The sequence below is a fragment of the Acanthochromis polyacanthus genome, chromosome 21 (assembly GCF_021347895.1).
Source record: "Acanthochromis polyacanthus isolate Apoly-LR-REF ecotype Palm Island chromosome 21, KAUST_Apoly_ChrSc, whole genome shotgun sequence".
Taxonomy (NCBI): domain Eukaryota; kingdom Metazoa; phylum Chordata; class Actinopteri; family Pomacentridae; genus Acanthochromis; species Acanthochromis polyacanthus.
Window position 1 is genome coordinate 16,868,742 of NC_067133.1, and position 21,799 is coordinate 16,890,540.

At 41.7% G+C, this 21,799-nt stretch overlaps 1 protein-coding gene across 5 annotated transcripts; it reads left to right on the top strand.

Annotated features, from left to right (window-relative positions):
- Positions 1-799: 799 nt before the first annotated feature.
- ints1 (integrator complex subunit 1) lies at positions 800-21,706 on the top strand. 5 transcript variants are annotated; one of them, XM_022200326.2, is made up of 48 exons: positions 800-927; positions 1,303-1,425; positions 1,541-1,831; positions 1,953-2,149; positions 2,305-2,442; positions 2,547-2,706; positions 2,805-2,910; positions 3,048-3,234; positions 4,372-4,517; positions 5,656-5,797; positions 5,912-6,088; positions 6,190-6,298; positions 6,389-6,509; positions 6,616-6,693; positions 6,780-6,937; positions 7,193-7,289; positions 7,379-7,470; positions 7,577-7,637; positions 7,721-7,918; positions 9,052-9,181; positions 11,198-11,377; positions 11,536-11,685; positions 11,769-11,948; positions 12,055-12,168; positions 12,270-12,437; positions 12,689-12,800; positions 12,887-13,045; positions 13,132-13,278; positions 13,363-13,461; positions 13,621-13,745; positions 13,946-14,200; positions 14,309-14,468; positions 14,548-14,679; positions 15,288-15,456; positions 15,854-15,980; positions 16,090-16,205; positions 16,305-16,392; positions 16,527-16,777; positions 18,159-18,288; positions 18,504-18,637; positions 18,757-18,949; positions 19,081-19,205; positions 19,321-19,430; positions 19,673-19,789; positions 19,909-19,979; positions 20,069-20,160; positions 20,382-20,491; positions 20,617-21,706. In XM_022200326.2, exons 2-48 carry the CDS (start codon positions 1,371-1,373, stop codon positions 20,730-20,732), a joined length of 6,573 nt encoding a protein of 2,190 aa, XP_022056018.2. In that variant the 5' UTR covers positions 800-927; positions 1,303-1,370; the 3' UTR covers positions 20,733-21,706. The 5 variants fall into 5 exon arrangements, with proteins under 5 accessions (XP_022056018.2, XP_022056019.2, XP_022056021.2 ...); XM_022200327.2 differs by having other exon boundaries at positions 19,676-19,789; XM_022200329.2 differs by having other exon boundaries at positions 12,055-12,159.
- The last annotated feature ends 93 nt before the right edge of the window (positions 21,707-21,799 follow it).

The window sequence follows — 21,799 nt, forward strand, 5'->3', positions numbered from 1 at the left end:
CCTCCATCAAACATGCCAGGCTCACTTTCTTCACTGTCAGAGTCACTTTCCGTGCCGTGCGGCGCCTCGGAAATGATGCCGGCTTTTGCGAAAGCTCGAACAACAGTGCCAGCAGACACGTTAGCCCAAGCATCTACAATCCATTGGCAAATTGTGGCGTAACTCGCCCGGCGCTGCCTTCCACTCTTAGTGAAACTGTGGTCTCCATCGGTCATCCATCGCTCCCACGCCGCTCGCAGCCTTACTTTGAACGGCCGGTTCACACCGATGTCCAGCAGTTGGAGTTCCTTTGTCAGGCCTCCCGGAATGACAGCAAGCTCAGAGTTCATTTGCTTCACTTGTTTTTTCACATCGGCTGTGAGATGGGCACGCATAGAGTCACAGATCAACAGCGATGGTGATGCGTGGAAAAAACCACCTGGTCTACGTCCGCCTTACAACAACAACAACACACACAGGACGCACTGCACCATAGGGCGCGCCGCACAATTTGAAGAAAATCTAAGACTTTTATGTGCGCCTTATAGTCGTGAAAATACGGTACATAAATAAAACAAAGTTGAAATGAATGAATGAATGAATGAATGATTTATTTTGGTTACAAAATTGCATTTTGTGAGTTCAGTCAACAAAAAAAAGTATAACTGAGTATAATTTGGTTGACCAGTTGTTTCATTTATTTAATGCTCAATAAAATTGCATCTGATTTTATGTATTTAAGCAAAATTATTTCATACATCGACGTCAGTAAATCGTCTTCCTGTGTAATACCGCTCTCCGGCGCTGGGGGGTGGTATGAACATTTCTGTTTGTAAACGAGCAATATTAATATAGCGAAGAAGAGGCCGTCATGGCTTAGTCAATCTGATAGCTTTTAGATGTCAGTATTTTTTTTTAACCTAAACAGCGTCTGTTCGGTTATTTACGGTCAGTTTAAAAAAACGTTTTCAATAAACGACTCACTCTGACATTAAGTTAAAGGACAATGACCTCTAGTTTGCTGTCAGTGCTAACGTTCGACACCGTTATGTTAGCTAAAGATGCTAATAGCCACCTAGCGTTAGCACATTCATTGTTGTTAGCCTAGCATTTTAGTCATTTGTTGTAAAAAGTAATTAACAGCATTCAAGTTGTCACGTAAGACTGAATTTATCTTTTGGTTTGCGATACTATTGTTGTTCTCCTTGCTAATAGAGTCGTTGTTCTGATTTATGGTCGTAAATAGCTAACTGAAGTTGGTGGTTGCCTTAGCTAACGTTACTAACTTCGTGTTTCTTCGTGTTTTTGTCATTCACATGCTAGGTAAGCTAGGTAATGTCACTGCCTTAATGTGCTGAGAGTTTGGTTTTGACTTCTGCCTGTCACTAAAGATGAATCGTCCAAAGCCAACAACTCTCAGGCGCCCCAGTGCTGCAAAACCATCAGGTATGATTACCGACATAGTCAGTGCGTGTGTTATTTTGTGTTCTATGTTGATGATCGTTTTTAGGCAAAAAAAAGAAAAAAGATTACAACTAGCTGTCACATATGTCTTTCCCAGGCCATCCTCCACCAGGAGACTTCATTGCTCTGGGATCGAAAAGCCAGGCAGGAGAGCCCAAAGCCCCGGCTGTCCTCCTGAAGCCAGCATCCACAGGTTTACCTGCTGACCGCAAAAGAGAGACTTCCTCCACTCTACCTTCTTCATCAGGTCTGTCCAACCTCACCAAGCGGCCCAAACTATCCACCACCCCTCCAGTCAGTGCCCTGGGGCGACTCGCAGATGTTGCAGCTGTGGACAAGAGGGCTATATCGCCCTCAATAAAAGAGCCTTCAGTGATACCTATTGAAGGTAAAGCAGTGCTTTTTTGTCTGTATTTCTGAAGGAACTGTAGAAGCTCATATAGAGACGGCTACAATCTCTGTGTTAGTGACTGGCAAGGAAAGTAATATTTGCTCTCTTATTGTGGCAGTCTCTCCAGCGGTTCTACTGGATGAGATTGAAGCAGCAGAGTCAGAAGGAAATGATGATCGCATTGAGGGATTGCTGTGTGGAGCAGTGAAGCAGCTCAAGATGAACAGAGCCAAGCCTGACATTACACTGTACCTCAGCCTCATGTTTCTGGCCAAAATCAAACCCAATGTTTTTGCTACTGAAGGAATTATTGAGGTAAGACTCTAATGCTGAAATACTCTTACAGATATGCAAAGAGGAAATTAACAGCAATATAGAGATGCTAGTTATTATAATACACATTTGTTGTAGTCTTCTCAGGGTTGGAATATAACTGTTGTCTCTCTCCACCTGTCTTGTTTTTTCACCAGGCCTTGTGCAGCCTCCTGCGTCGAGATGCTTCCATCAACTTCAAAGCAAAAGGCAACAGCTTGGTATCTGTTCTGGCCTGCAATCTGCTAATGGCAGCCTACGAGGAGGATGAAAACTGGCCCGAGATCTTTGTCAAGGTAAGAATGTCCAGACAATTCACGTAGATTTTATGCAGTACTTACTTCAGCAAATGCTTTTCCATCTTTAAATTTTCATTTCTCAATGTAAAATGTACTTTCAGGTGTATATTGAGGACTCGCTGGGGGAAAGAATCTGGGTGGACAGTTCTCACTGCAAAAACTTTGTTGATAATATTCAGACTGCTTTTGGCACAAAGATGCCCCCAAAGAGTATGCTGCTGCAGGCTGATACTGGCCGCTCTGGTGGAGATCTCAGTGCAGGTATGGTACATCTGAAAAGTTCCCTGTTCTGTTTGGGGTGAGCTTTGTTGAATTCGGAAACAAGTGCTGATGGGTTTTGCTGCTTTTGGTTCTTCTAGGCAGCAGCCCTCATCCTTCAACCCCAGATGAGGACGACAGCCAGACTGAATTGTTGATAGCAGAAGAGAAACTCAGCCCTGAGGATGAAGGGCAGGTTATGCCGAGGTATGAAAACTACAAGTATGGATGTGATGGCTGCTGCAGTTCAGATTTACATTTGATAGTTAGGGTGTTGTTCACACAGTTGAATTGTTTAGAGTGGTTCCGTTTTGTGTTAGTTGTCATTCTCTTTTGATCTGTAGGTATGAAGAGCTGGCAGAGAGCGTGGAGGACTATGTGCTCGATGTGCTGCGGGATCAGTTGAACCGCAGACAGCCGATGGACAACGTGTCCCGAAACCTGCTTCGTCTGCTCACAGCCACGTGTGGATACAAAGAGGCACGACTCATGGCGGTGCAGAGGCTGGAGATGTGGCTGCAAAACCCAAAGGTAAGAGATGCAACACTGACACCTGCAAAACCTCATTTTCTGTCCATATAGTAAAACAGTAATACTAATAATCTGTCACAGTATCTTGTTGAAATAAATGGTGGAATAATCTCCAGTGGCTACAATTGTTATGAAGCACTGAGAGCTCTATACACTGGCCGTACATTCTGTTGTCTAATCGCTAACTTTGTATTGTCTAAGGGTCAACTATTCCTCGGCCTGGGCAGTTACCAGATCTGATAGTCAGCATTTGTCCAGTTATCATTGTTATTTATTTTCAGCGATTGCTGAACAGTTAATTTCTAAATGTTTTATTTTGGCTGTGATGCAGCCACCGCTCTCAGCCTGTCATCACCACTCTTTGGTCTTGAACACTGTCTAACCCACAGCACTATCTGATTAGTTAGACACTGAGGGATCAGTGTTGTAAAGTTTCTCCTGATTCCTCTGAACTCTAAACAGCCTCTGGACATTTTTGGCTCCTGCTACACTTTACCTTACTGTGTACTTATTTTTTGCTGCATTAGGAAGTCCTGCAACTCTATGGAAACAGCGTTTTGAGAGAATGCAAAAAATGTCTTTTGTGCAGTGAAATAAATGGATGTTGCCATAAATCATAAAAATAATATATTTGGTTGCACGGAGGAGTGCAGAATTTTTAGCTTTTACAGACTCTGGTTTGTGGCAAATGTTTAGTTTTGGCAGCATTTTAAATAAGACAAGTTTGATTAGATGTCACGTTATTAAGCTTCGATTTGCTCAGTTTTCCTGACAAAACTGAAAGTTGATGCATGATTAGTTCAAGTAATGTTGGAAAATTAAAATCAGGTGATTCATTCAATTTCTTACTGTGATAAATGATGTAATTTTGGAAATTATTAAAAAAATCCCTTTGGAGGGGATTAAAAATGTGTTATGCATGAATAACTACAAAAATTTCAACAAAGTTTTGTGGTAGACGTATTCCCAATGCCATGGTCGACTCCAAGATTTTCATTTTTGCTGCAAATATACATTGCTTCCAAATACTGGTTATTGGTGTCTTTGATGACTACTATTCGGTCTGGCCTTGACAGCAGCATGCCGGTCGACCCTTGGCATTGATCATTGAGCATTAACTTGTTTTTGTGTGCACAGCTGACTCGACCGGCTCAGGACCTCCTCATGTCTTTGTGTATGAACTGCAACACCCACGGAGCAGACGACATGGAGGTGATCTCTAACCTGATCAAGATCCGACTCAAACCTAAAGTCCTTCTCAACCACTACATGCTGTGTGTCAGGTCTGTGGAGTTACTATCACACTGGAAAAATTCAAAATCTTACCAAGTCTGTTTGTCTTATTTTTAGTCAAAATGTCTCATCCCACTTGATTGAAGATTAATTCACTTAAAAAGTGACATTTCAGGAAGATGGAGGGACTTGTTTTAAGACAACACATCTTAAATGTCTTGTTAAGTCAAACAATCTTGAAATTATCTTGTTTGAGTTGAATTTTGCAAACAAAATAACTCAACATAAGTTTAACCCTCGTGTCGTCTTGCAGTTCTAATCGACCTGTTTTAAAGTTTGAAAATGTGGGGAAAAAAAATTCACCGTGAAACTTCTGATGTCCACATTTTCAACATTTTTGGGAAATTTTTGAACATTTTTTTGTGGAAAAAAGTGTTAAAAATATCCTTCAAATTTCACTGGATTTTGTTTGATTTTTATGTGAATCTTGTTCAAGAAAATATTTTACTGATATATCTGTAATCACTTTAAATATTTTTAGGATTTTTTGGAAGATTTTTGCTCATTTTAAAAAAAAATATTTACAAGAATTTTCTTGCCAAATTTGGGGGATTTTTTTTTTTAAATAAAACTTTTAAGGGAAACTTTTAAGGAATTATTGGAATTTTCTTCCGGAAGGTTTTGCAAATTTTCAGACATTTGGGGATTTTTTTTTGTGCAGATTTCTTGGATTTTTTTTCAGACAATGAAACAGCATTTTTTTGGGTACATGTAAATGAGGACAACTGGAGGGTTAATACGTCTCAAATTAGGAGGTTACATGAAAGCAAAAATCTATTTTTGAGTGAAAAACTGCTTTTTAAATTTTTTTTAGAATGTCTGGCTTATTTTAAGACACCTAAACCAGGCAGTCCTCGTAAAATAGAGCTTAAAATAAATGTTCCCAGCTAATTTTAAAATCTCAATATTCATCTAAATATTCTAAATATCAAATCTTATTTCAAGAAGTCCTACCAAGCCATTTTTACTTGTTGTATTGGCAGATTTTTTTCAGTTATTTCAAGGTAAAAGTTCCTTGATATAAGTTTTTTTTTTCTTGTTTTGAGAGGGGCATTTCTTCCAGTCCACCTCCATTTCTTCCACACTCAGTAACTCTCTCTAACCGGTGCTTTGAATGTTATTGTTCAGGGAGCTGCTGAACGCAAACAGAGACAACCTGGGCACTATGGTGAAGCTGGTGATCTTCAATGAGCTGTCCAATGCCAGGAATCCCAACAACATGCAAGTTCTCCATACAGTGCTGCAGCACAGCCCGGAGCAGGCTCCAAAGGTGAAACTAGACCCTTTAAAATCTTTTTTTTTGTGCTGCTATTTTTATTGTGTTGAGTTTAGCTTTCATTGTTATCTCAAAATCAACATTCCTCTTGTGTTTTTGTGTCTGCAGTTCTTGGCGATGGTGTTCCAGGACTTGCTAACCAATAAGGATGATTACCTCCGTGCCTCCCGAGCTTTGCTGAGAGAGATCATCAAACAGACCAAGCATGAGATCAACTTCCAGTCGTTTTGCTTCGGTTTGATGCAGGAGAGAAAGGAGGCCAGCTATGTGGACATGGAGTTCAAAGTAATACGAAAATGAAAACGCCACAGTGCTCCCTCATTTCAGCTGCACTCTTCATGTATTTATACTTAATGCTGAGCTGTTTATCTTCGTCTCTCCCACAGGAGCGTTTCGTCATCCAGGTGACGGATTTGCTGACCGTCTCCATGATGTTGGGCATCACTGCGCAGGTCAAGGAAGCTGGCATCGCATGGGACAAAGGAGAGAAGAAGAGTGCGTGCTGTGTCTTCAGTTTAGTCGTGTAATAATATTGCGTTTTTTTGGGGGTTTTTTTGGGTTGAACAAGTTTGCGGTTTGTTTCAGATCTGGAGGTCCTGAGGTCGTTCCAGAATCAGATCGCTGCCATCCAGAGAGATGCTGTGTGGTGGCTTCACACCGTGGTTCCTACCATCAGCAAAGTTGGCGCAAAGGACTACGTTCACTGGTCAGCATCTGCATGTGTTTGATATCTTTAAGCTCCAACCAGGACCAGCTTGTCATATTTTCTGCTACTGGGAGATCATTTTGACTTATATTCCTCTTGTCTGCAGCCTTCACAAAGTGCTTTTCACAGAGCAACCTGAGACGTATTACAAGTGGGACAACTGGCCTCCGGAAAGCGACAGAAAGTGAGCCACCCTCCAGCACTCACAAATTATTTACCGACTCTTTACTGGCATCACTTCATGGAGCGATTTTTTTTTTCGTTCCTCAGCTTCTTCCTTCGCCTTTGTTCCGAGGTGCCCCTGTTGGAGGACACGCTGATGCGCATTCTGGTGATCGGCCTGTCGCGGGATTTGCCTCTCGGCCCCGCAGACGCCATGGAGCTCGCAGATCACCTGGTTAAAAGAGCTGCTGGAGTTCAGTCCGACGGTGTGTGCGCGCAGATCGATTCTGGCGGTGATTGTTTATGAGCACAGTTGAAGGTGTTTATACTGCACCCTGGCAGAATGTTTGGACACTGGGTAAACACTTGTGCCTCGGTTTAATGAGCTGCCTTGAGCCTTCCAAGGCGACTGCTTACTCGTGTTTTATCTTTGCAAGTTAGCTAAATAATGTTAGGAAAGTATGAACAAAGGAAATGTGATCGCTGTTGCTGTGGTTTTGTGACTGTTCTTTGTTAAACAGATCTAGAGGTCCTGAGAGTGGAAAGGATCCAGCTCATTGATGCAGTGCTGAATCTGTGTACATACCATCACCCAGAAAACATCCAGCTGCCGGCGGGGTATGTCGGCGGTCTTCAACGGCTTTTCAAAACGCATACCTGTCATACAGTTTACAGACTGAAATAACAAATGACTGCTAATGTTTAAGGTACCAACCACCAAATTTGGCGATATCCACGCTCTATTGGAAGGCATGGCTCTTGCTGCTGGTGGTGGCTGCATTTAATCCTCAGAAGATAGGTACAGCAATGACATATACACCTATATACACAAGATAAGTTGTTATATGTGTTTTAAGCAATATATTTTTGCTAAATGTATTGTCTGACTTTTTTATTTCCTTTAGGTTTGGCTGCCTGGGATGGCTATCCTACATTGAAAATGCTTATGGAGATGGTTATGACGAAGTACGTAAAGTTTGTAATGTAGAATGAAACGGTTTATGTGTGACTGTGCTGAACAGCTGACACATTTGTCTCTGTGCTTTCAGTAACTATACATACCCTCCTTGCACCATCGCGGATGAGGACACAAAGACAGAGATGATCAGCAGGGAGCTGCAGATCTCCCAGAGAGAGAAACAGGAGATCTTGGCCTTTGAGAGTCACTTGGCAGCAGCTTCCACCAAACAGACTATCACCGAGAGCAACAGCCTGCTGTTGTCTCAGCTTACCAGTCTGGACCCACAGTAAGATACCAAGAGAAATTACTTCAGAGTTGAATTCCATCCTGGTGTGATAGATTTTAATTCATGTATTTGAACCTTTGAGATCACTGTCTTCTTAGTGCTATTCTTTGCATATGACAACGGCTTTAACCTTCTGATCCACATGCAATTTTTGAGCATTTTTTCCTAACGGTCACATTTTATACTACTATATAAAATCCTGCACCTCTAGGAAAACTGCACAACTATGGCTAGAAAGGAGGAGAACTCAAAAATGTCTTTCCTGCATGATAAAGTTCAAATGAAAATTTGCATTTTCAACACTGGAGAAAATTGTACCTCTACATTCTGTATTTTTTTATTAATTTTTGTTTCCATCCATGTCTCTTATCTGCTCTTTTTAAATGCAGCCTGCACTTCAGCTTAGTTCAGCCAAAACATTCCCTAATGTTTAGCATGTAAATTGTTGGTCACAGCTGAGTCACTAATGGTTTCTCGGTTGTGCCAGAAACTAGTTCCTGCAAACAATAGATTTTTTGCAGATGTTTAAATCAGACATGTAGAATAAAGTGAATTTGATGAAATATCCCTAGCTCCAGTTTGGTTTTACCTGACAAAATAGAATAGCCTGAATAGTTTAAGGACTGCCAGAAAGTTGAAAATCTAAAGATTCTTTCTGTTTGAATAGTGTCTTTCTCTTAGCAATGGTCTCAGTTTGTCAGTTTTTCTAAAATTAGCATGCCTTTCACATCCTCAGGTGGGTTTTCAGGTTCGGAGGGTAAAGCAGTATGCAGTACACAAGCCCACTATTTTCTTATTAGAGGTTTCACATTAGGCCATGGCAGATTGTAAAAGAATATCACCGTAAGTCCTGCACAAAGACAGGCAAAGCATGCTAATAAGCAGCTTCACTCCATCTCCTTTCAGCTACACGACACATGACAAATTGTATCCTTTAAAAAAATAAACCTCAGAAACTACAAATGACAGTGACCTCGACAGTCCTTTTTATGCCACAGACAGATCACACAACCTTTGTTGTCTGCAAATAAATGCTGTTATTCTATCAACTTCTGAGTTTTAAAATTCGCAATACATATTGTCTTAATGTTTATGTGATGGAAGATAAAGTTGTGATTATCATTTGTGTTCAGGGGTCCTCCTCGTCGACCTCCTCCTCAGGTCCAGGAGCAGGTAAAAACTCTCAACCAGTCTCTGCGTCTTGGTCATCTTCTCTGCCGGAGCCGCAATCCTGACTTTCTTCTTAACATCATCCAGAGACAGGTAATGGTCAATTCACCAGTCACCCCAAACTCAACATCACGTTCCTGCAGTTTAATCCTCTTTCCTGAAGTTTTACTTGTTTCTTAAACCTTTTACGTGTCCCAGTAGCTTAGCCTTGGTGTTGTACATGTTGAGTCACACAGACATCTGATGAAAAGGAGTCATCATTAATGCTTTTAAAATCTCATAAGTCTTCTTCTAGCTGGGTTGACATGGTTTCACTTGTGAAAATATGTATTGACAACAACAATACATTGACAGGAGCTTAGTTGATTAAAACATTGTTTTGAATGTAATGCTTTTTTGGAAACTTGACCGTCACCCTTAAATTAATTACATCTGTTTCTTACCTTTCTCAAAACCTGTCTTCAGTTATTATCAAACTATGATTGAATTTTTAAAAATGCAAATTAAAGCAAGATGTCTGTGCTCAAACACTGTTAGCCTCACTAATTGCTGAACTACTTCATAATAAGGATTTACCTCACTATGTAGACTCAAAAATATAAATGCAACACTTTTGTTTTTGCTTCCATTTTTTTGAGATCAATTCAAAGATCTAAAACTTTTTCCACATACACAATATCACCATTTCTCTCAAATATTGTTCACAAATCTGTGATAATGAGCACTTCTCCTTTGCTGAGATAATCCATCCCACCTCACAGGTGTGCCTTAGACTGCCCACAATAAAAGGCCACTCTGAAAGGTGCAGTTTTATCACAGCACAATGCCACAGATGTGGCAAGATTTGAGGGAGCGTGCAATTGGCATGCTGACAGCAGGAATGTCAACCAGAGCTGTTGCTCGTGTATTGAATGTTCATTTCTCTACCATAAGCCGTCTCCAAAGGCAATTCAGAGAATTTGGCAGTACATCCAACCAGCCTCACAACCGCAGACCATGTGTAACCACACCAGCCCAGGACCTCCACATCCAGCATGTTCACCTCCAAGATGGTCTGAGACCAGCCACTCAGACAGCTCCTGGAACAATGGGTTTGCATAACCAAAGAATTTCTGCACAAACTGTCAGAAACCGTCTCAGGGAAGCTCATCTGCATGCTTGTCGTCCTCATCGGGGTCTCGACCTGACTCCAGTTCGTCTTCGTAATCGACTTGAGCGGGCAAATGCTCACATTCGATGGCGTCTGGCATGTTGGAGAGGTGTTCTCTTCACAGATGAATCCCGGTTTACACTGTTCAGGGCAGGCGTCTGTTATGGACAAAGAACACAGGTGCATTTTATTGATGGCATTTTGAATGCACAGAGATACCGTGACGAGATCCTGAGGCCCGTTGTTGTGCTATACATCCAAGAACATCACCTCATGTTGCAGCAGGATAATGCACGGCCCCATGTTGCAAGGATCTGTACACAATTCTTGGAAGCTGAAAACATCCCAGTTCTTGCATGGCCAGCATACTCACCGGACATGTCACCCATTGAGCATGTTTGGGATGTTCTGGATCGGCGTATACGACAGCGTGTACCAGTTCCCGCCAATATCCAGCAACTTCACACAACCATTGAAGAGGAATGGGGAGCTCCCCAATAAAACTAAACTGCACCTTTCAGAGTGTCCTTTTATTGTGGGCAGTCTAAGGCACACCTGTGCACTAATCATGGTGTCTAATCAGCATCTTGATATGGAACACCTGTGAGGTGGGATGGATTATCTCAGCAAAGGAGAAGTGCTCACTATCAGAGATTTAGCCAGATTTGTGAACAATATTTGAGAGAAATGGTGATATTGTGTATGTGGAAAAAGTTTTAGATCTTTGAGTTCATCTCATAAAAAATGGGAGCAAAAAAAAGTGTTGCATTTATATTTTTGTTGAGTGTATATTGCCTTGGTGCAGAAATGGCTGTCATGAGATGAGAAACCGTATTTTTTTCTATAAACAGGCAAAATGATCCTCAAATCATTTTTTTCTTGGATAAGAGAAAATATAACATTGTTTTATTAGTGTAAGTGAAACCCTGTAACTGTAGTACACTTTCAATCCGTCACAGGCTTCGTCTCAGTCCATGCCGTGGTTGGCCGACTTGGTCCAGTCCAGTGAAGGGTCCTTGGATGTGCTTCCAGTTCAGTGTCTGTGTGAATTCCTTCTGCATGATGCTGCGGATGACAGTTTGCCAATAGAGGATGACGAGGAAGGAGAGAGCAAAGAACAGAGGGCCAAGAAGAGACAGGTACTTAGATTTTTTTTTCCTCCCCTTAATTACAGGGGTTTGTTCCAAATGAAAATGCTGCATTTATACACTTTCTTAATTACACATCTTTGCATCTGGGTACCAAGTTGAACGTAGATTGTGGACTAACCTTAATTTACTATGTTTGTGCCTGTTAGAGACAACAAAAGCAACGACAGCTACTTGGACGGCTCCAGGACCTCTTGTTAGGTCCCAAGGCTGACGAACAGACAACATGTGAAGTGCTGGATTACTTCCTGCGTCGCCTCAGCTCTTCTCAGGTTGCATCAAGGGTTCTAGCAATGAAGGTGAGGAAAAAATGATTTTGTAGCATTGTGCTCAGAATGAAGAACAGACAGAGGTTTCATATGTATTGCGTATTTGCGTGTAGGGTTTGTCGTTGGTTCTGAGTGAAGGTGGCCTGAAAGATGGAGAAGAGCGAGACCAGCCCATGGAAGAAGACTCTGCAGATGCTGAACTCTTGCCAGGGTACCAGTGGCTGCTGCAAGACCTCCCAAAGCTCCCCTTGTTTGATACTGTCAGAGGCATGACATCAACAGCTCTGCAGCAGGTCAGTCTGTGTCAACAGTAAATTGTCGATACCTGGAAATAGATCTAAAACTTTAGAGAGTTAAAAAGCAGGTGTTTGAAGGTTGTGTCTGTCTGCTCCTTTTTAGGCCATTCACATGGAGACGGATCCACAGACTATCAGCGCTTATCTCATCTACTTATCCCAGCATGCACCCGTGGAGGAGCAGGCTTCTCATAATGACCTGGCCCTGGTAATCACGGCGAGTTGCTTAACGTTCAGCATCTCATACTTTTGTTTTCCCAGTTTTGTCTTCATGGAGCAGTGCTGACACGGGTTTGGTCTTTCTCTCGCTTTCTTTAGGACATCGCCCGGCTGATCGTCGAGCGCTCCACCATCATGAACAGCCTGTTTTCCAAACACTCCAGCAGGCCTGAATCTGATGCTGTGCTCTCTGCGTTCCTCACCATCTTCTCTGCATACATCAGGAGGATGAGGAAGACAAAGGAGGGCGAGGATCTTTATAGCTGGGTGAGCTATGTTGCTACCTAACAAGACTGTGATATTAATAGTACAAGAAGCTTTTTGTTGATCTTAAGCTATAAAAGTATGCCTGATGTTCTTTACATTCTAAAAATCTTCTTGCTGTCAAACTCACTGCAAGTTTTGCGAACAGTGATGTTATTTTCAGTGAACAGCCTTGATGGGTTGAGTGCAGGAAAACAATGTTTTACTTGGTGACACTTGTGCTTGACAAGCTTTGTTCTGTTTGTGCTTTCCAGTCAGAATCTCAGGATCAGGTGTTTTTGCGCTGGACGACAGGAGAGACTGCTACAATGCACATTCTTGTAGTCCATGCTATGGTGATCCTGCTGACTCTGGGGCCTCCCAAAGGTAGTCCTGTTCATTTAAAAGTTCAATGTTTGCATTGTTAAAACAACTGTACAAACATCTTACAATTGTTTTTTTTTTTTTTATAGGAGAGAGTGATTTCCATGCTCTTTTAGACATTTGGTTCCCAGACAAGAAACCTCTCCCCACTGCCTTCCTGGTTGACACCTCTGAGGAGGCCCTTCTCCTGCCTGATTGGTTGAAACTGAGAATGATTCGATCCGAGGTCTCTCGATTGGTTGATGCAGGTATAACTTCTCACCGTACACAAACATGTGGCTCACCAAGAGATTGTCTTCTTTTTTTAATGGACCAACGTGCATATTTCCCTCAGCTTTACAAGACCTGGAGCCGCAGCAGCTGCTGTTGTTTGTTCAGTCCTTTGGAATTCCAGTTTCCAGCATGAGTAAACTTCTGCAGTACTTGGATCAAGCTGTTTCTCATGATCCACAGTCACTGGAGCAAAACATCATGGACAAGCGTAAGATTTCCTGCCAATATTCTACTGTCGAAAAGTTTAAATACTTTTCAGCTGCTTACTGTGTATTTAATTCCTCTGTAACAGATTACATGGCCCACTTGGTTGAGGTGCAGCATGAGCGAGGGGCCACTGGGGGGCATACTTTCCATGCTTTACTGAGTTCCTCTCTTCCTGCACGCAGAGGTCAGTCATTTTATCCTCCTGCATTAAATTAAACCAGTTCACCCACCTTACTCTTCAGTTTGTGTGCACTTGTACATAATCTTACAGCTTTAATGGCAACTGTACATAAAAGGAGTAGATGTAAATGAGTTAATTTTGTGATTACATCCCTCTTGACAGATTCAGCTGAAACAAGTAAGGCCAAAGTGACAGTGGAAACTCCTCACAGCTCTGTGAAGATGAGAGCAGCCAGTCAGCTTCCTGCAGTCGGGCCTGACGATGATCTCACCGGCATGCTGCTTCAGGTAGGATTCATTAGAAGTTTCAATCTGATCTCTAGATGTTGATTTTTTTCACCAGTTTTGATAACCAGAACAATTATTCTTTGGCTAAATGTCAGTTATTCATTGGACATGACTTTATGTCCAGATTTTTTTCTTTAATTTCACATTTCTGTCAGCATTTCTTGTGTCAACCAGACCTGTCTTTTGTCTTCCTTCCACAGATTTTTCCGTTAAAGGTGGACCCTCGTTGGCACGGCCCCCCTCCCAGTCAGCTCTCTCTGGCCTTGCAGCAGGCCTTGGCTAAAGAACTGATGCGAGCCAAGCAGGGTCAGATTCAGCAGGGTGGTTTGGCATTCCGTTTGCTACAGGCCATCGCGGCCCTGCTCACCTCTGCCCATGCAGGACCTATTGTCATGTCAATGCACCGCAGCCATGCCCTCTCCTGTCCACTTATGCGGCAACTTCACCTCTACCAGGTACAACATACTGACAGTCAGTGGATAATTCAGTCAGCTGCTATTCTTAGACGTTAAATTCTAATGTTTTTTTGTTTTTTCCCCTTGCTTTGGGTGTATTCTTTCTAGCGTCTCGTGTCGCAGGACATCGCTTTCTCCTCGCTGTTCCTCAAAGTCATTGTTGAGATGCTGATCTGGTTGGACAACCCGACTGTGGAGGCAGGACCACTAAAGACACTGCTCAAATCCTTTGCTGGTCAAAACTCTCATAAACACAGGCACAGCGATGGTAAGCACCCCAACTCGTTATCTCCTCACTTGTATCGTTTCATGTTAAGCGGTGAGTGATAAATGTCTCCGCCCTGCAGTACGTACGGGTTTCCTTCACCTCGCTGAGGCTTTGGCGTATCGCAGAGACACTGAAGTGCCACTGAGAGCCATCATGGCGATGCTGAGAGCTGGAGAGAGATGTAATGCAGAAGCTGAACTCATTGGAAAAGGTATCAATAGAGTCATTGTGTGGATTTGAATGCATATTAGTTTAAGTGTTCCAGAGATTAGTGAATATCATAGCAAAACTTTCTTTCTTGAAAACTGATTAGTTGCTTTGGCCACTTAAGTAAAAAAATATGTCTTGCATAATAACAAATGACTTTTTTTTTTTTTTTTTTACCAGTATATGTCCCTCCACCTTAGGCACATTAATTGTGGTTATCATAGGTTATTTTGTTTTAAGTAATAGAGTAAATGTTAGGAGTTCAATTTAATAACAATGTATGACAATCAGTTATATGAAATTATCATTTCTGACCCTTTTAGATTTTTCACACATTTAGAACAAAACAAAATGAGTGCTTCACTAAAAAGAAAAAAACAGCAGAGTTGATTTCATTAAACTGGGAGCAAGAATCCTGTTGAATCGGTCCTTAGACAATGAGAACCAAATCACCAACCTTGTATATCATTTAACACATTTGTTACAGCCCTAGTTTGGTGCCACTAAGGCACAAAAGCTGCTGAAGCATTTAACATTTGGCTTTGCTTCATATGAATGCAATTAGGCAGTCCAAAGCATATGAGTAAAAGTGTTGTGCACATTTTTTTCCAGTGTTACAAGGACTGATGGAGGTGAAGTCGCCATATTTGGAGGAGCTACTGTCTCTGTTGATGACTGTTGGTACACAGAATGGGACGGCTGGCCCTGTTGCCATGGTGATTTCCTTGCTCCTTCAGGAAAGTGAGGAGCGAGCTGTGAAAAAGGAAGTGGATTCTAACAAGTGAGCATTGCAATTCTATTTCCCTCGCAAGTCATGCAAGAAACATTTATATTTGACAGGACTAAATGACAAACACGGCTGCCTGTGACAAAAATAGCTAAACGGCGCCTGCCGTCTGTGGCCTTGTACTTGTAAACTCCTATTAGATTTCGTTGGGGAATGTTTAATTGGTTTTGCAGCTTTGTGGTGGCTTTAGAGGCAACGTTACTACAGAAGCATTTTGTATCGTGTAATTCTTGAGGGCTAAAATCACAATTTCCTGAACACTAGAGCTAATATCTTAAGCTGCATTGTATCGTGCATCGTTTTAGTTTGAGGTCTTGATTAAGGCTGTTGAAGCCAAAAGATGTTTGAGTTACATTTCTATAGAATAACCCTTCAATTTGAACTATGCCAGTCGCTCTGAGGTGACAAAGTCGGGCCTGAACTCTGGGCTGCTGGTTGATTGGCTGGAACATCTTGACCCTGAGGTTACTTCAGTGTGTCCAGACCTTCAACAGAAGCTGCTGTTTGCCCTCAACAAGGTCAGATAAACATTGCCTGTAGACACTCTTCGTCTTTTGTCTTATCACACGAGAAGAGGTGTTCGCTCGGCATTAGTGATGCATCCTTTCTTGCTGTTATCTGTTTCAGGCACGAGGCACTCCAGCCTACAGACCTTATCTGCTGGCCTTGCTTACACATCAGTCAAACTGGTCCACGCTGCTGCAGTGTATCAGTGCTCTTCTCAGCAAACGCAGAGACTACAAGTACCTATTTTTATTAAAATGTTCCTCTGAAACTATCTCGACATATTATTGAGGAAATATTTCTTACATTAAGCTCAATTTCTCTGCACTAATTATCAGGCTAGACCCATCATCAGCCCTGGACTTCCTGTGGGCGTGCAGCCACATTCCACGTATCTGGCAAGGACGCGACCAGAAGATCCCTCAAGTAGGATCAAAACACTGCAAACAAACTCCCTAGATGCCCACTTGTTTTTCCACATCATTTTCAATGGAAACCAAAGTTGAACCGAGTCAGTTCCGCTGGAGATGACGCTCATGTTTTCCTTTATGTCTGTGCAGAAGAAAACAGAGAAGTTTGTGCTGCGTCTCAGTTCAGAGGAGCTCATCAGCCTGGTGGACCTGATCCTGTCAGAGTCGGAGCTCAACAGTCGCAGCTCACCTCATGATGACAAAAGTGGCGCTGACAAGGCCTCCTGCTCCCTCATCCAGTCCAGGCTGCCTCTCCTTCACTCTTACTGTAACGGAGCTCTAGAAAACATCAAGAAAGTATCAGAGTACCTCATCAACTGCACAAAGAAGCGGGAGGACAGGTGAGATGCAGACGTATCTCTTGTTGTTTGAGATTCATGTGTTCATTGCATTTTTTCCATCTAAGGTTTGCCAGAGTGTTCAGCCAGTCCATTTCAATGCATTGTATTGTTCTCTCTAATTAGTCCAAATACTGAAAGTCTTTTTTTTTTTTTTTGTTATGCTGCGCTGATAAACTTGGGGGTAAATCGCACAAGATTTTCCTTCTCGATGCAGATGAACTTTTCAGACTTCCTCTGTCAGCCACAACGCTGTGGACCAGGGAAAACTCGATAATTAGGTCTATTGGTGTGAAATTAAAACCAGCAGAAGTCGTCTGTACTGTGATCTCTTTAAAAGCTCAGTGTATTATAATGAAGGCAAGAGGATTAAGGCTGAAGCTCTAAACTTGCCTGTGTTGTGAATTCCTGCTCTGACTTAGCTGTCAGAGATCAGGGTGCAACTCTTTGTGGAGGCAAACCCTCCTTTCATGAATATGTCTCTGGTTATTAAACCACTTTAATGAGGAAACTTTGGCCAAGGTCAAGCAAAATTAGCTTCAGAATTACAGTATTTTAAGTACAGCTAAGCTGTCTGGTTAAATGGTAGCTAGTGAGAATATGGCAGGATAAAAACATGTTGAAAGTAAAGGGTTTTGGCCTTGTGTTGAATAAACACTTGATTGTATGTTAAGTATTCTTCTTGGGAGAGCTTGCTGTCAGATAAGCTGGTGTTTATTCCAATTACACGCACACTATTGAACAACGAGCAGACTCCTTACTCTTGGTCAAGGTCGCACTGATTTACTTAATGCATAGCTGTAATCAACTTTTCATTTAGTAGAGAGTGCATCTTTTGAGCCCGACAAGAGCTTTAGCCAGTAAGAGGATTTTATAAAACTGCAGTGACTTGAAGGCAAATACCTCCGAATAACATTATGCCATTGAAGTACCTAGTTTGTATTAATGTAGATTAATTGTTAAGACAATAGAGGGCTGTTTTATCGTGCTATTTAATCTTTAATGTCATATCAGCTCTGTTGTTAATCAGTGCAAAAAAATAAGTGAGAGTTGTTTGACCAAAACTTCAACTTGTTCTGCAAAGCTGCATTATAATGTCAGTAAGGCTATACAGTAAAGCCGTGACAAGCTTTCTATTGCTGCACAAAACTGCTCAAGCAGTCACTGTCAATTAAATAGCTTCAAGCTACACAACTCAATAACATCACGGATTACAGTCTTGATTATTTTCTTACTAAGCTTGTGGCCTTAGGACGGACGGCTGAACTGTCCTAAGCCAATAATAAAAAGTATTCTCCCTAAAGTGAAAGACTTATTCCTTCGTGGCTTGTCTCTAAACTATAGCATAAAGTATACTTGGCTTTTTGTTTCCTTTGGCTTTCAGTGCAATGAGTAAGTGGTGCCAGAACTTGCTGCTGCAGATCTATCTGCACTTCCCTGAGGTCATCCAGCACGTTACCCTGCCTGAAGGCACGTTCAGCATCGGAGGGGCCGCAGACGGCAGCAGCTGCAAGGTAAAGATGTCTTGGTTCAGTTCATCTTCATCTTGAAATTTACCCACAGAAAGTGCTCATAATTGTGAAAATGATTTGATTTTATAATCAGCTTCTTGTATTCCACTCAAATAAGACATGCTTTTGTGCTGAATACTATTGAAAATGCAGTTCTTAAACCCATGATTTTGCCATTATACTGTGGAGTGTAAACTGTAAATCTGAATGTTTCTCAGCTTGACGTCCTGGTCCATCGCCTGGTCACGCTGCTTGCTGATATAGGAGACTCAAAGTCCGTTGAGGGCCGTGTGTCCGACGCCAACCTTGCCTGCAGGAAGCTGGCCGTGTCGCACCCTGTCCTTTTACTCAGGTGGGAAAACAAGAAAATACATTATGTTGCTCTTTACAAGCTTTAGATTAACTGCTGCCATACAGGAGGATTCCAGCTAAAGACTGTTGTTCCTTACTTTTTTCCGTTTTTTCCTCCAGACACCTTCCCATGATTGCAGGCCTCCTACACGGCCGCATGCACTTAAACATGCAGGAGTTTCGGCAGCAAAACCACATGACGTTCTTCAGCAACGTGCTCGCCATCCTGGAGCTGCTGCAGCCGCTTGTTTTCCACAGCGACCACCAGAGGGCGCTTCAAGACTGCCTTCTGTCCTTTATGAAGGTCCTTCAGGTGGGCAGCTCACATGCTTTCAAATCCTCATTTAAGGATTCAGGGTTGAGATCAGCCACAACTTGTTTTAATGAGCTATAAATGCAAGTTTGACATTGTTCCAATATATTTGTGCATCCCTGATCTTGCAGAACTTTCAGAGGACTCGCTTTCCGTTGGTCTTCATCAATAAGTTTCTACAGTTCACGCAGAAGTACATAACGCACGATGCAGCAGCAGCCGTTCCTTATCTGCAGAAGCATTCTGACATCTTACAGTAAGTCTCTTTTGAATTCATTCGCGATAAATCATCACTTTGAGTGAATTCTCTTTGGAATATTTACACCAACAGTGGTTTTGCTTTAACGTTCTTCTACTGTTTCTTCTTTCAGGGGTATGTGTGCTGAAAATCCAGACCTGGTCCAGCTGAAATCCCTGCTTGCTGGGCTCACGTTGCCAGTGAAAAGCTCCTCTGCGGAGGTTTCAGCAGAAGAAAGAGATGGTAAGCACAGTTGTAGGTATCAGCTTTTGACAGTCTGAACATGGAGTTTATACAGAGCCCTCATATATGTAAAAGGTAGAAACATTTAAGCTGTCACCTTTCACCTGCCTGTGTACCGTTTGTCTGAATACCTGGTTACGTTTTCACTGATACAATCTGAGAGCTCTTTTGTATTCTTTTCGTGTAAAGGGCGAGTACTGCAGTGGCATACAGTTTCCTACATAATATTTTTTCCTTCTTAGCAGATGATGTGTCCACTGGTTCTCTGCCACTAGTCAACATATCGGCCTCATTTTCACTGAGTGCTGCAGACATGACGATGTACATGAAAAAGATGTCCAGAGGAGAAGCAGTGGAGGGTAACTAACATGTTACTGCAGCAATTCCACCTTCATATGTTCCAAATAATACTGAGTAATGTATTGTCTCTTTTACCTATAATGACTAATGTACAGATTTTTTGCCCCGTCTGCTATAGATGTGCTGGAAGTGTTGACAGAGGTGGACGAGAAGTCAAGGAGGAGCCCAGAGATCATACAGTACTTCATTGTGAGTCACGAGCAACAGATAATAAAGATCAAGTGTTCCAACTGTCAGTGTGTCACACGTCGATCACCACCTTGTTTTTGTGTTTGCAGAGTGATCTGCAGAGACTCATGACTTCCTCCGAGGAGTTGTGTCGGAACATGGCCTTCAGCCTGGCCCTGCGCTGCATCCAGAATAACCCCTGGTAAGTTTACGTCGCTTCAGGATGGAACCATTCGTAGAAAACTTGTAGAAATCCAACCAAGATGTGCAGCAGAACCTGGGAAGAACCAATGGTTTTCTTTCTACGTGATGCTTTCATGATATCCATCTGTGTATCACTGCGCTACAGTCCATCTGTCTTCATCATTTCTTCGCTGTCACTTACTTTTCATTGCGTGAGAGTGTGTGTTTTTTGTGCTGCAGCCTGGCAACAGACTTCCTGCCGACTTTCATGTACTGCATGGGCAGTGGTAACTTCGATGTGGTTCAGACTGCGCTAAGGAATCTTCCAGAATACGTGCTTCTCTGTCAAGGTAAGAAGACACGCATCAGCTGTGCCGCTTCTATAGTCTACTCTCCTGACCTTGGAGTATCGTAAATAAAGCAGTAGACACACATCCGTAGCTGCGTTATTCAATGCGCTCTTTTCTCTCTCCAGAACACGCAGACATTTTGCTCCACAAGGCGTTTTTGGTGGGTATCTACGGACAAATTGACACCAGTTCAATGATCTCAGAGTCCATGAAGGTCCTCCACATGGAAGCAACAACATAACGAAACACTCGACACCCCGTCTGATTGAAAATGAACATCATTTACTCTCCGCATTCCAGAGCTCCATTATTTCTTTTAATTCCCTTTAGTTCAAACATAATTTGATCATCACAGATTAACAAACTCAGAGGCTCTACAGTGGCGCAGATTAAAGGATCCTACACTGAGCTGGTATAGAAACCACTAATATAATAACTGCTGGATAATTTAGTGACTTGAAAGAATGCATTAAAATTCCCTCAAAATGAGCTGAAAATGTTATAATTAAAAATGTGAAATTTGTGTTATTTTGATAATACGGCAATTAGTACATGTGTTACATTGTAAGGGATGTAAATTATTTTTAACTAATTTAATAATTAAAAGAGAACTAGAATTGGAACATTCAGTTGAATTAGTTCAAGACAACAGACTATTTTAAATTAGAAGAAATAGTCAACAGTGGTTATAAAAATAAGGATATCGTTTTATTCTAATTATTACACAGATACTAATTTGAAAAAAAGTGTTTTGGTTGCATTTTGAAGGGGACTTTTGCATTTTTGAAGTTATTAAATTATACACAGCTCCATGAGAAAGTACATTACACCATTTTTGGTTTCATTTTTAATAGTTTGAATATGAAATATCAACATTATTATTCAGGTAAAATACACACTAAAATGAACCTGCCACTTCATGGTCCTTTGTTTTATCACAGCAGTGTTTGATCAGTTTAGTTGCAGTCTTTTCCTTTGTTTTTCTTCAACATTTTTCAGTCCGCAGAGTTTCTAAAATGTGCAAGAAAAACTGTGGCTTCTTCTCAGTTGTCTGGTATCCTGAAGGGCTTTAATTTATTAACTGGCCATCGCATTTAACACCTTTCAAATGATTAAAACTCAGAAGCCAAAGTACAAAAGGGATATAATTCAAAATGTTATCCTCCACATTTCAACATTATCTGTGAGTCATCTTCATTAAAACATAATAAAATACCTTTTGGAATCTGCTTTCTTTATTGTTCGTTTAACTTTACCCCACTGAAAATCATGAGTGTAACATTACAGCAAGTAAGGGTTGTTCTTCAG